Below are 13187 nucleotides of genomic sequence, written 5' to 3' on the forward strand. Positions count from 1 at the left end.
AGGGTTTCACTGGCCATACAAGAACCCCTGCGCTGGCACATCCCCGACAGGGAATATTTGGTGCACAGCAGGGACAGGTTCCAGCTGTGCAATGACAGAAGGAAGTCCCCAGCTCGATGCAGCCATGTGCCAGTTTATTTGGATTAAAAATCAGAGTTTCAGGGACACTCAGTTTAAAAGGATAGAATGTTTTTTGAGTCGTCAGCTCTCAGACTTCCCTCGGGATCTTTCCCTCCTGAAATCTGGCTGAACAGAGCAGATGAGAGGGACACCCTGCACCCCCACGTGCGGGTGGACATGGCAGGGCTCACCTCTTGGCTCATGGCTGTGGGACACGCACAAAGACTCTGCTTTGCAGGGAGGGCTGCTGGGGTTGGTACAGGAACGGGGAAAAGCAGAGACCAACGGAGAACAGTTTCCAGAGGGGGTTCTTAGTGGGGGTGGGGGATGAGAAATTGCTTCACCTCAGGGCACAGGAGTGAAGTCAGGAGAGCCAGGCAGGTTTAGAGGAGGGACACAGGTCTGCCCCACACACCAATGCCACTGTGAATTACGCCTGAAAGGAGATTCCCAGATGGAAAGAGCGAAGCCAACGATGGAGCAGATTTTAGTAGGGAGAAGTCCTCAGAGCTGGTTGGCGGAGGGCAGCTTTGGTGCTGCCCAGCCCCAGGCTAGGAGGATGAAGGAGGATGGAGCATGCTGGCAGCAGGGACCGCTGAGGGGGTGGCAGGGTCGCACCTGAGCAGCTCTCCCACTCAGCCCACCCAGCTCCCTGCCCACTGCCGCTTGGGCCAGCGGCCAACAGCCTCACAAAGCCTTGTCATGGAGAAACGAGCATGGGGAAGCCTTTGGTGCCTATGCCGGTAGGATGGCAGTGCTAAGCATTTGCTTCCTCCAGTGCAGATGGGTGCTGGGGCTGATGGACAGAGGATGGATAGCAGGGGAGAACGGCTGTGATGAGCGGGAGGCAACAATGATGTCCCTGCTCCATAACGCAGGGTGGTTTTGACTAGGCTTCTACAACTCATCTACAAGATACATTCAGCAGCGGTGTCAAGTGCTGTGGTTGGAAGTATTCTGCTTGTTTCCCTTCCCTCCCCATCTTCAACCAGTGGGGAAGGGAAGGCCACCGGCTCCAGAGCACACCTTTCTCTTTACTTTGTGACTTGATGGATGGCATGAGCCAGGTAACCTACATTGCCTGATGTAACTCCTGCCACAGAGATTCGTCCGTCCTTTGTCATATAGATGGAGAACTCCTTGATCAGCCGCTCCACCTGGGGTGAAAGAGCAGAGTTCAAACCACAGGCCAACCTCTACGCTCTTAGCAGAGTGCAAATTTACCCAGCTTGCCAGAACTGAAAGCAAACTGGGAGCCAGCAGACATGGCATCCCACTGCCTGCAGAGCCAGCAGTGCACTCTGTAACAATCAAGAGATGCTGCTTGGCTCTCGGGCAACGCATAAATGCTGCAGACATTCAGCCAGGAGAGTCACCTCACTTCAGAACGCATAAATGCTGCAGACATTCAGCCAGGAGAGTCACCTCACTTCAGCTGACCTTTAAGGTCACCTCAGAGCGGCACCAAGTGACTGCTTCCTTTGACAGATAAGCAAGCTACATCTGCTTTCAACCTCCACAAGCAGAGCAGGGAGCAGAGGAAGACAGGGGTCCCCATGATGCTCCAGTGCTACAGGCTTGGAGGATGTTCCTCCTGGAGGAAGAACTGCCCACGAGGCCTCATTTTGGCACCTGCAGTCAAGATCTTCCTGACAAGGACCACAAACGACACCTTGAGACCACAGGAACTACGTTTACCTGCTCAGGCTTCAGTCCCGTGAAACAGAACATGCCGATCTGGTCAGTGATGTGCTGCCAGTTGTGGGAGGATCCCTCTTTCTTGAGGTTGGACACCAGCTGAGTCCGCATGCTGATGATCCGGTCGGCCATGCCCTTCACCTCCACGAGCCTGAGAAGCCAACCCAGGAACTGCTCAGAGCAGGGCTGGGATGCGCCAACACTGCTCCACCCCCCAACTACCAGGAATCAACCCTCTCCCATCTGGAAGGGCCTCATACCCCAAAAATGTGGGGGATGCAGATGAGCAAAGACCAGAGAGCGTGAACCTGTAGCTCCAGCTGGGGAGCTGCCTCTTTCTCCTGGTACCTGACGGTGACTGCTATTTATTTATTCCACAGCTGTTGGATGCTACTACCAGAGTATCAGCATTTCTCACTTCGGAAAGCCACAGGTGAGCAGGAGGCCTCATGGCAGCACTGCCCAAACCCAGATAAAATAATATCTGCAGATAAACGAAGAGTTGTGGGGGTACCTCCCAGTGCAGGCAGACATCCCTGCTCCAAGGCAGCACAGCTAGGAGACGTCTCTGCTGGGCCCTGGATCAGGTGTAAGCGTCAGCCTGCCAAAGGAACACGGCTTCCAGCGAGGCCACAACACACAGTCAGCCTTTGTTCTGCCAGGCCAGCTGCCGGCAGGGACTCGACATTGAGGGGCTGGGAGAGCAGCACAGGCTGATGCCAGGAAGCAGGCTCAGAGCATGAGGGTTACATTCCTGGGTCTTATTCCCAGGGGGCTTACGCTTCCACTTCCCATGTGTGAGACATACTACGTGGCTACAACACCTCAGTCAGCCTTTTCCACCCCTTGGACAGGCAGCTCCTGCAGTCCTCAATCCTAGGGGAGCTTTAGCTCCTCCTTTACAGTGTTTTCTGCCTTGGTAACACAAGAGAAACCCGTTTGTGTCAGGCTGGACCAATACCAGCTGGTGCGAGGACACGAGCAGGGATTTCTCCAGAGGAAAGGAGTGACACGTGGTTCTGACTGTACCCCTGAAGCTATGAGCTGCCCACGACAGCAGCAGGCAGTAAGCACAGCACAGGGCTGCCACAGAGAAACCCCACATCTCGATGGCGTGAGCATTAGGGGTTCCCTCTTACCACTCCTTCCGAAGGTCAGGGGTGTTCAGGATGATAGAGGCAATGCGGGCTCCGTTCAGGGGTGGGTTGGAGTACATGGGGCGGATGAGGATCTTCAGCTGTGATTCGACCCTCTTGGCTTCCTCTGCATCACTGCAGATCACCGTGAAGGCACCCGCACGCTCTCCTGAAAGAGGGGCAGTCAGGTCCCAGCCGCTGCCCTTGGATACGCAGGGCTGGGGCAGGATCTATCCAAATGCCACACAGCTTTAGCGGAACCCTGTTCTCTAGAAGGGTCTCCACCAGCTCCCAGTGGGTTATCTCCTGCACCCCGATCAGAACTGTAGGATGAACACAGGCAGCAGAAGGACACTGGCTGCTAAACCCCAGAGGCAGTGGGGTCCCTCCAGCAGCCTGGATGAAACTGCCTCCGCGCCACCTGCCCTACTCACCGTACAGCCCCATGTTCTTGGCGTAGGACTGTGCCAAGACGATGTTGATGCCCTGCTCGATGAAATATCGCACAGCCCATGCATCCCGGTTGATGTCCCCACTGGCAAAGCCCTGGTAGGCCATGTCAAAGTACACGAGAAGGTTCCTTTTCTGCCAGCAAAGAGGGGAGAGAGTGTCACAGGAGCTGAACACCGCTCCAGCAAGCAGGGCAGCAGGCTGAAGAGAGCTATGCAGGCAGCGCGCTGCTCAACTGCAACTGTGGACCTCCTGAAGTGGAGCCATTCCCCTTCGTTTGCAACGGAGAAGGCAGCCCCAAAACCACAGGTACCCACCATACATCAAAACAGCAAGTCAAGACCCTCCCAGTGCATTTATGAGACATGCAGTCTGGCCCAGAAGGCAGAAGTGGATTCAGCAGTAACAAATTATTCCATTTCAGTGTCTCCTGTATTATCAGTTTCCAGGAAAACCACCTGGGAACCCTCTGGGCAGGTGCCAGCCCTTCCAATGCCTCCAGGCAGATAACCCAGACGCACTGCCCCTCAGTCAGGAGACCCGCAGCCATCTGTAGGCCCCAGAGGTCACTTTGATATCTACCAATGCTCAGAACATTACTAAGGCCAGGCATCCCCAAGCCAAATTTCACAGGCTACAGGTTGGGAGAGCGGCAGGGAGGAAGACGACAAGGATGAAGGAAGAACCTGCCCCTATCTGTTTCCAGCTGAAACTTGCAAAGAGAAACCAGGCATGTGAAAGATCTTCCAGCATTTTTAATACACCAGCACTGGGAGACCCTCTCCAGCTATCACAGCTCACTTTTTCAACCCTGCTGCTCTCCTTTCAGGTCTCCCTACCCCAGCTTCCTGGGAAGGTGCCACCAGAAAGTCTGACGGTCAGCTAGACGCTTTATGGGTGCACTTGTCTGGCTCCTGTCTTCAGTACAGGAACATGACACCCATCCTGGCTTCAGGGAATGGAGTAACCTTTAGCGCAGTGAAGGCCAGATACCACCCATGAAAGCCCAGAGATGTGTTTTTCCCAGGAACAGCACAGTACCCCTGGGACGCTCTACTGCTCACCTTCACCACAGCCGCCAACTCCTTCCATTGCTCCTGCCGGGGATCCACCCCGGTGGGGTTGTGAGCACAAGCATGCAAGAGGATGATGCTCTTCTCTGGAATTTTCTAAGGAAGATGTTACAGAGAATGAATTATTGATGACATCTGAGCACTCTCCTCAGCAGCTGAGATGGGACTCTTGCCCTAGATAGCTTAGACAAGCTCTGCAAGGCTTCTAGCCTTCATTTGGTGCCTTCAGGCATCATATTCAAAAACGGTGAAAGGGATGGAACACCTCTCCTATGAACAAAGGCTGAGAGAGTTGGGGTTGGTCAGCCTGGAGAAGAGAAGGCTCCAGGGAAACCTTATAGCAGCCTTTCAGTACTTAAAGGGGGCTTACCAGAAAAATGGGGACAGACTTTTTAGCAGGGCCTGTCGCAATAGGACAAGGGGTAATGGTTTAAATTCAAAGAGGGCAGATTCAGGCTAGATAGAAGGAAGAAATTTTTTACAATGAGGGTAGTGAGGCACTGGAACAGGTTGCCCAGAGAGGTGGTAGATGCCCCATCCCTGGAAACGTTCAAGGTCAGGTTGGACGGGGCTCTGAGCAACCTGATCTAGTTGTAGATGTCCCTGCCCATTGCAGAGGAGGTTGGACTAGATGACCTTTAAAGGTCCCTTCCAACCAAAACTATTCTATGATTCTATTACATTTAGGCTAAAGCAAGATGATCACCCATCTCTCCACATCACCTCCCTGCTTCCAGGCATGAAAGACAACTCACGGAAATGTCATCCATGGCTCCAGAGAAGTCAAGGCTGCATGTCTTGGGGTCATAGTAGCGGTAAGCCTGAAGTTGCAGGCCAGCATCACGGAAAATGGGTGTGTGATTGCCCCAAGACGGTTTGGGTAGATACACATCACGGCTAGCCTTGAAGAACCGTTGCTGATCAAGAGAAAGACAGTGTTCAAACAGGTTGAACAGACTCAAGCAGTTAGAAAACCCCAAAGATTCAGCTCTGGTCTAAAGATGTCCTTTCCTTCCCTCACCAGCCTGGGACTCACCAAAAAATTGGCTCCAATTCGCAGAGATCCAGTCCCAGAAATACCCTGCACAGTGACATACTGCAAGGGAAGAAACAAATACATGCATCTGAGCAGCCACGGTACGATACAGGGAAAGCCCAGTCACTATGTCAGCATTGGCAGAAGCGCACCTCTGTGACAGCTCCCTCAAACAGGGACATGGGGCTGAAGGGAACCGCATGGGTCAGCAACTCCAGTTGCAGGGCAAGGAGTTGGGACCCCTGGCAAGGTCAAATCCCCTCCTTGGGAAGGGCTATTGCACCCCAGCCTTCAGGGGAAACAGTTATCCTTGGGTCTGGCCAGCTTGCAACTCAGAGGCATGAGTACCTGCCAGTCCTTCCACTTTTGCTGGGCACCCACATACCAACCGTCCATCAGAGTGCTGCCCACCCCCTGCTTCCCAGCTCGCTCCTTACCCGTCCGCTCTTGAAAGCCTCACTGTTTTCACCCAGAGCCAGTTCTGCGGATGCCCGGGTGAAATCTGCGAGCCCCCCGATGGGCAAGTACTCCTTGTCCATCTTCTTGGATGCTATCATGGCCTCCGCCTGGGAAGGAGGACACACATTCAGCAAGGAAGGCATCACTGTGGAGAGGATGGTGGACAGCTCAAGGTTGCTTCTTTTCACATTTGCTTGCTCAAGAGGGGCAAAGGTTGGTTTACAGGAGTTTCCCTTCAGAGATCAGGGCTCATTCAAAGCCAGGGCAGCAGTAAACATTTCAGGTGACAGTCTGCTTTTACCACGGGGCAAGGTGCCCAGCGGCCACCAGTGCCCTCAGTGGGTGCCAGTGTCAGTATAGCAGAGCCAGAAAACCCGGCGCCAGAGGAGAGCACTGCTTCCAGCCTGTTACAAGTCAGCACTGCTGCACAAGGACACATGTTTCTTCACCCAAGCAGGAGTTGCCCTGCAGGAAGGCAAGACTTGACTGTTACTGAAAGGCAGAGATTGTCTCTACACAGGGAGACATCCCAAAACCAGGTAGGGTAGGTAGCAAGCCCTTTGTAAGGCCTCGTCATGCTGGGAGTGTTATTGAACTAGATGGAGCAGGTTAAAAAAAAAAAAAAATCCCAGCCAGTTTTGAAAGCAGCCTGTCTGAAAGGTAGCTCACCCAACCCTTAAACATGGCTCCCCCCAGCTTTGCTAATCTCTACTTCTTTCAAGCAGATCCTGCATCAGAAACCAGTCCAAGTCTCTACCTAACACAGGATCAGAGAGTGGAAGCCAGAACAGCAGACAAGGAGCCATGCTCAGGAAAAATGCAGTGATGGAGACACCTAGAGTGCTCTGGGAACCCTATCCATGCTCCCAGAGCGGCAGGACAGACCCTGGCAGCATTCACATGCCACCAGAAAACCATTCCTGTGACACCACCCAGGCTCCCTGGTTGTGACCCAGCTGCAATACGTGCTAACACAGGGGAAGCGAGGGCAAGGGATGGCTTTAAACCCCACATTGATGAGAAATATGGACAGTGCCTCCTCCCTGTGCCAAGGAGGCCAGCCAGTCAATATGTGTGTCAGCTGCCAGCTATTTAATGGCCTATTTCTACACTTACAGCCCTGAGAGGCTCCATAATCCCCTCAAGGGCAGTGTCCACATCCAGCTCCCTGGGCTTGAGTTTTAGACTGGCTTATGGAGAAACTGGTAACAACGGCTCAGCAGAATTTCTAAGACTAATCCATCAACGGGACAATGTCAGCTCTTTCCTCCCATGTGGGCTGGCCCAGGGAACATCAGCCTATTCAAGAAACACCTTGACCTTCAGAGGACAGCTGGGTTGGAGGGCTCATGGAAGTCAGCAACGAATTAGATTTACCCAGATGGGAATAGGACACGTATTTCCCATTTTATCCCCTACTACTTAACAACCAGCTCTGTTGTGTCTCAAAAGCATTAGTACTGCTAAGGAAGACATCCAGGAACACTGTCCTGCTCTGTTAGAGACAAAGCTTATTCTAAGGACCAACAGGCAAACCTTGCCTAGAGGCCTTCCCCCCTCCATGATCCCCGACACCTGGATCCGGCCCTGTCCAGCAGCCAGCACCAGGCTCACCTTGCGAACACAGTTCAGGACGTACGGCTTCCCGTTGTCATCCCGGTACGCCCCCACACCCAGGTTCATCTTCTTGGAGTTGGTGTCGCGCTTGAAAGCTTCTGTCACCCCCAGGATAGGGTCGGGGGGACCCATCTCCACATGGGACCACCACGAGCTGAAGGGAAAAAAAGAAGCTAAGAATTAGGCTTGAGAACTGGGCAAGGACACGCACCAACATGGCCAGAGAGAAAACCTCAAGAGAAATCTTGTCTTTAAACCACTGGAAAAGGCACAAGCAGGGCTAAGAGAATTACCCAGGGGAAAAAAAAAAACAAAACAACTCCTTTATGCTCCACGATCTGGCACTGCGTTTTATGTTGCAGAGTGGGCAAAGAGCCTCAGTTCACTGTGGCTGAAGACGACTGACCCCCTCCAAGTCATTAACATGTAGAAATGCCCTGCTTGCTTTATGTGCTGACACCAGGAAGGCCCCAGGAAACAAGCCTTAAACTCTTACGCTCTGGCCAAGTGCCATCTCTTCACAGCCTACAGGCAGGATCACGTAGGTTAGTCCCCTCCAGGGAACCTTGGCCAAATCCAGGCAATTGCATAAAGCACAAATACGGAGCCTCTTCCAAACTCCTGGAAGGGCTCTTGTGCATGAAAACTAATCTGCTTTTCCCATAACGTTGGCTGACCTAATGAAGCTATTTCCTTTCCCTACCCTACAAACTCTGCCTTGCTTGAAGAGGGATGTCATAGCCAAATGCTGTTTTCCTGGAAATCACACAGGACACTTTCTTCCCAGTGTGGCCAGTGACAAGCTCTGATGTGAAGCCCCCTTCCCTTTCTATCAAGCACGAAAGCTCCCTTTGTCAGGAAGAGCTTTGCACCCCGCTGCTCAGCAGCCATTCTACAAACCACCTGCCTCTGCCCTGTTGGCAGGACATCCTGAAGATGGAGAGCCTTTCTTAATGTCAAGGGCAGACCAGACCATGCTATAAAAAGAAACCTGTTATTCTTCCTTTGGCCACAGCCTCTGCCCAGTCCCACATCCAGGCTTTGCAGGCTTGTAGATAGCGCAAGAGAAGAGGTTTTTAACCTGCCTGACACAGGGCTGCAGCTGTAACAGCCCCCTCCTGAAGACAGGAGTACTAAAGACAACAGAAGACTCCACACAGCTCTGAGCATCCTGACTCACAGCATCACGCAGGTGGTAGATTGGGTTTATCTCTTCCAGGGCAGGATTCAGTCTTGATTGCTAAAGGCAAAACACACAGTGAGACAGCTCCCACCACTAATGCTGCCAGGTATCAGTTTTACAAAGCTTTGCAGCCCCGGGAAGGCTGCCTCACATGAAGATAACAAGCTTTCCCAACACAGGAATGCTGTGTCCTGTCCTGTCGTGTCTGTCGTCCCGTGGGTCCCGTTCCCCTCCACCCCCGGGCTGGGTTTTGCCCCAGGCAACGCAGGCAGCCTGGAGCCACCCCTGGGCCAGCCAGATCTCCTGCTGAGTGCTCGGTGTGGTGACAGATACAGCACCTCTGAAGGCAGAAGGGCCAGGTGGGTTAAGGAAGCTCTAGCACTAGTGATCAGCAGAACTCACAAAATCATCTTCCCCCTCCACTCTGTCCCTGTTTTGGGTCCATTTAGACCCAGTTTACTCACTACATAAATGCAGTTTGCACTAGCATGTGTATGTAGATTGCATCTCATGGAGCCCCAAACATCATTTGCTCTCTTCGGACTTAACTGCTCTTCCCATCAGTACAGTATTTCCAAAAAAAGCCTGTCTCTTCCTTTTGACAGGCTCTGTGGAAAAAAGGGCAACAAACACATACGAGGCAGAGCCACCTCAGGTAGTTTAAAATGGAAGATGTGCTTAGCGTTCTCTAGACCACTAACAAGTGTTAATTACCTCTCTGGTTAAGTACAGGATCAACTTAGAAAGGAGGATGAGTCAGTCATGCCAGCAACACACACCTTCCAGAGAGGGACACGGGCTGCAGCCAGCAGGGAGGGAGCAGCCTGGGCAGCCAACCTGAGCAGGACACACCGAGAGGGCTGCCAGGGCAAAAACCTACTGCAGGTTCAGGCAGCATGCAATGCTGCTTTGGAAAACCTCTCCCGATGCCTTCCTGGCAATGGAAGGTGCAGAGAAACACACTCGGCACAGGAGCATGTCCCTCTGCAGTTTACCTGGTCTACAATTATTTTGGTATCAAGGGCTGCAGGAGCCCGGCCATCTATTTTGCAGATATTTTACATCTTTGGGGATGGTGATGGCACCTTCTTTCTGCTGGGCTTTTCACCAAGCGGCTTACAGTGTTTGGGGTATTTAGGTCCTGATCTTGCAAACACTTAAGCAGGTCACTGGGCTCTAATATACCACTGCTGCAATTAATGCTGATCCTGCGGGCATTTACCTAAGCTGCAGCACTCCAGAGAGTTAAGTACTTTCCTTCTGAGCCGGCCTTTCTATCGGCTTAAGGCAGCGAAGGGTAGGTTTAGGACTGATTTTCCCGTTCTCAGCCTGAAGGCCAAAGAAAGACTCTTCTGCTGCTTCCATGGAGGTGAGCTTGCAGGGAGACAGGAGAAAAGTCCAGGTTGAGTTGTCTAGACCCATGAGGATATCCAAGAGATCACAGAGGCAAAGCTTTCTAGACAGGAGTTTGGGAGAAGACATCTACTAGGGATCTGAGGCCGTAAGTCCTAACGCACCGCTGCCCCTATGTTACTGTAACATTGTTGTCTCTGCACTGTGTTATATTTTATTTTGAGCAATTAAAAGAGCATTGGTCTCGAATAAAGGTCAAAGTTATAAACTGCACATCTTCTCTGCCAGGCTGGAGGAATTTCAGTGCTGAAAACTAAACGAAGGCAAGTTCTAGCTGGGGTTGAACTACCTGAGGGATACCCAATGTAAGCCAAAGAAAGCATGTTTTCCAGCTACGGGACCTGAACACAGGTGGCTGAGTCAAGAGTTCAGATGCTGAGCAGACCTGGTATTCAAGTAGTCTCCATATTCTCCAGCCAGGCTGGTCTTCCAGGCTGGTTTAATACACAGCTGCAAGCGCAGTGTGAAAGATGGGACAGAGAGAAGTTGGGAAAATGCACCAGGAACTGCATAAACCAGCAACACCCTTCAAAAATATATGTGGAACTTACAGCCCGAGCTGCAGAGACCTAAGAGCGTGCTTATGGACTCAAGCCAAGCCCAGAAAGCAAGTTTTCCTCTAGGTAAGCAAGCATTTGCAAGTCCAGTGAAGGTTTCCATTGTGAAGAGGCCAATCCACGTTCCCTGAGGTACAGCCACGTAAGATACTGGATTTCAAAACCTCTGCCAAAGCCCCTACAGCAGTTCTGCAAGCCAGAGCAGAGCAGAGGGGCCAAAGGCGACAGGCTTTGCTGGCCGGATACCACAGCTAAAGCAAATATTTACACAAGAACAATGCCAACAGGCTACTACAGTCCTTTCAAGCCTAACAGTTAATTGCCCCAGTCAGCTGCGGTAAGCTCCCCACCAAGAAAAGCATTTAAAATAGCTGTCTGGTGATACATCAGAGCAGCAGACTGAGTTATCACCTTAATTAGCATTTGTGTGTCAAGGGAGCCATTTTAACCACTTCGCATCTCTTCACCTCTGTCCTGATTTCAGAAAGACCTTTCCCAGCACAGAACAACTGTAACAACTCCCAGCATCACATGAAGTTGCTGAAGATAAGGAAAGAGAACACTGCCAATCACTGCTTGGCATCCCCTATCGCAGGATAACTCTTTGGTAACAACTGAGGGCTGTGCACAAAGGCTCTTTCTTTACTTACAAAAGGCATGGTCTGCGCCCCTTTTAGGTGACCTCAATTCAGTTTGGTAATTTATAGTTTGCAGTGTAACAAACTTGAGAAAAGCAAAGCTATTGCCAGTGGGCTTGCGTACCTTTCACAGGTAGAAAACACAAGTTCTAGATACCTGCTCCTCCGTACCTGCTGAGAAGAGCCAGGAGGCTGCCTCAGGAGAAGCAGGGGCTTGGAGCATTCGTCTCACAAGGCAGCAAGGGGCTATGCTGGACAGAACAGGGTTAATCAATACCTAATAGCCTTATTTATCTGCTGGAATGGGGAAATAAAAAAAAAACCCACTGCTTTTCTTCACTGATAAGGGCAGGGAGCTGGTCCTTAAAGCTTCCCAAACCAGTGTGGGCCAGGAGTCAAAGGGCTTTGGAGAGCTGCAAGTCCTTGCCCAGATCCCTCTGCACGCTCTGCTTCTTGGCCACCTGGTCACGGTGGTGTTCCCAGCCAGCGCCCTGTGGCTCTCAGGTCAGCTGGACTTTGTGGAGCCATTCTGGGTTCTTCACAGGTCTCCAGTTGCACCCTGGCTTCAGAGACAGCAGAGTCCAGAGCTACCAGCGCAGAACAGGCCCTCAGAGAAACACCCTCGCTCCCATCCCGCTCACGCCAGGCTGTGCACACCTGAAGGCACGGCTCTAGCACAGGCAGCGCTGCACACTGGCAGTGCCACCCCAGCCCCATTTCATGGTGCATGGGGTCCCTTTGGTCCTGCTACGTGGTGCGTGGCAGGCAGCAGGACCCCAGCCCCATTTCATAGCACACGGGGTCCTTTGTGCCCTCTTGCACAGTGCACACCACCAGCAGCACCCCAGTCCCGTTTCTCGGTGCACAGGATCCCCCACCCTGGCCCTGCTGCACACCACCACCAGGAGCACTCCAGCCCCATTGCACGGTGCACAGGATGCCCCCGGACCGGGTGCACACCAGCAGCAGCAGCACCCCAGCCCCATTTCTCGGCGCACAGGGTCCCCCCGGCCCCGGTGCGCGGTGCACGCTGCCCGTGCGCGCGCCACCCCGCGTGCCCACGCGCCCTCCACGGCGGTTCCTCAAGGGCAGGCTGGGGGCGCCGGGCCCAGCCGCAGCCAATCAGAAGGCGAAGAGGCGCCGCGCGCCCCCCGACTCGCCGCCTTCCCCAGCCAATCGGCGCGCCGTCCCCCCGGCAACCCCCTCTTCCCCACCGCGACGTCACCGGCGGCGCCTACGGGCTCCACGGAGGGACACGCTTCCTCCCCGCGAAGGGCCCGCAGCCCCCCGACCCGACCCGCCTCGCCTCGCCTCGCCTCACAGGGGCACCGGGCCCGGCGCTCGGCGGCGCGAAAGCCCCTCCGCCGGCACCGGAGGGCGGCCCCGGGGGTCTGAGCCGCCCCTCAGCCCTCACCTGGCGCGGGCGGCGGCGAGGCGCGGGGCGGCGAGGAGCCGGCGGGTGTGCAGGAGAGCCATGGCGGCGGCGGCGAGCGGGCTGGCGAGCGGACACCTCACACGGCGGCCACCGGTCTCGCGCCCCACCCCGCGCATGCACCGCCCCGCGCCAGGACCGCGCCGACACCCGCCCCCTGGCGGCCGGGAGGTCTGGCTGCAGCCGCGCCGCCCGCCCGCTCCTGCGCTGTACTGGGCCGTACTCGGCTGTACTGGGCCATCTCGTACCGGGCTGTACTGGGCCGTACTGGGACACAAAGGACTGTACTGCACCATACGAGGCTGTACAGCGCTGTACTGGGCTGTGCTTAGCCACAGAGGACTGTACAGCACCATATGGGGCCATACAGGTCTG

At 53.9% G+C, this 13187-nt stretch overlaps 1 protein-coding gene across 1 annotated transcript; it reads right to left on the reverse strand.

Annotated features, from left to right (window-relative positions):
• Positions 1–113: 113 nt before the first annotated feature.
• On the reverse strand, positions 114–12937 carry GOT2 (glutamic-oxaloacetic transaminase 2). Its single transcript, XM_087739894.1, has 10 exons — positions 12795–12937; positions 7587–7743; positions 5951–6079; positions 5514–5573; positions 5233–5394; positions 4469–4573; positions 3389–3539; positions 2958–3123; positions 1819–1969; positions 114–1277 (listed from the first exon to the last, which is right to left on the reverse strand). The coding sequence occupies exons 1-10, from the start codon at positions 12929–12931 to the stop codon at positions 1155–1157; spliced, it is 1341 nt and encodes a 446-aa protein (XP_087596020.1). The 5' UTR covers positions 12932–12937; the 3' UTR covers positions 114–1154.
• Positions 12938–13187: the final 250 nt, after the last annotated feature.

Source organism: Nipponia nippon, unplaced genomic scaffold (genome assembly GCF_047370975.1).
Source record: "Nipponia nippon isolate SJK-2023a ecotype South Korea unplaced genomic scaffold, ASM4737097v1 scaffold_7, whole genome shotgun sequence".
Classification (NCBI taxonomy): domain Eukaryota; kingdom Metazoa; phylum Chordata; class Aves; order Pelecaniformes; family Threskiornithidae; genus Nipponia; species Nipponia nippon.

Coding starts and splice junctions, on each gene's coding strand:
- GOT2 (XM_087739894.1), bottom strand. CDS start 12,931: ATGCGCGGGGTGGGGCGCGAGACCGGTGGCCGCCGTGTGAGGTGTCCG. Junction 7,744..12,794: donor CTCGCCGCCGCCCGCGCCAG/GTGAGGGCTGAG, acceptor TTTTCCCTTCAG/CTCGTGGTGGTCCCATGTGG. Junction 3,124..3,388: donor CAAGAACATGGGGCTGTACG/GTGAGTAGGGCA, acceptor CCCCTCTTTCAG/GAGAGCGTGCGGGTGCCTTC.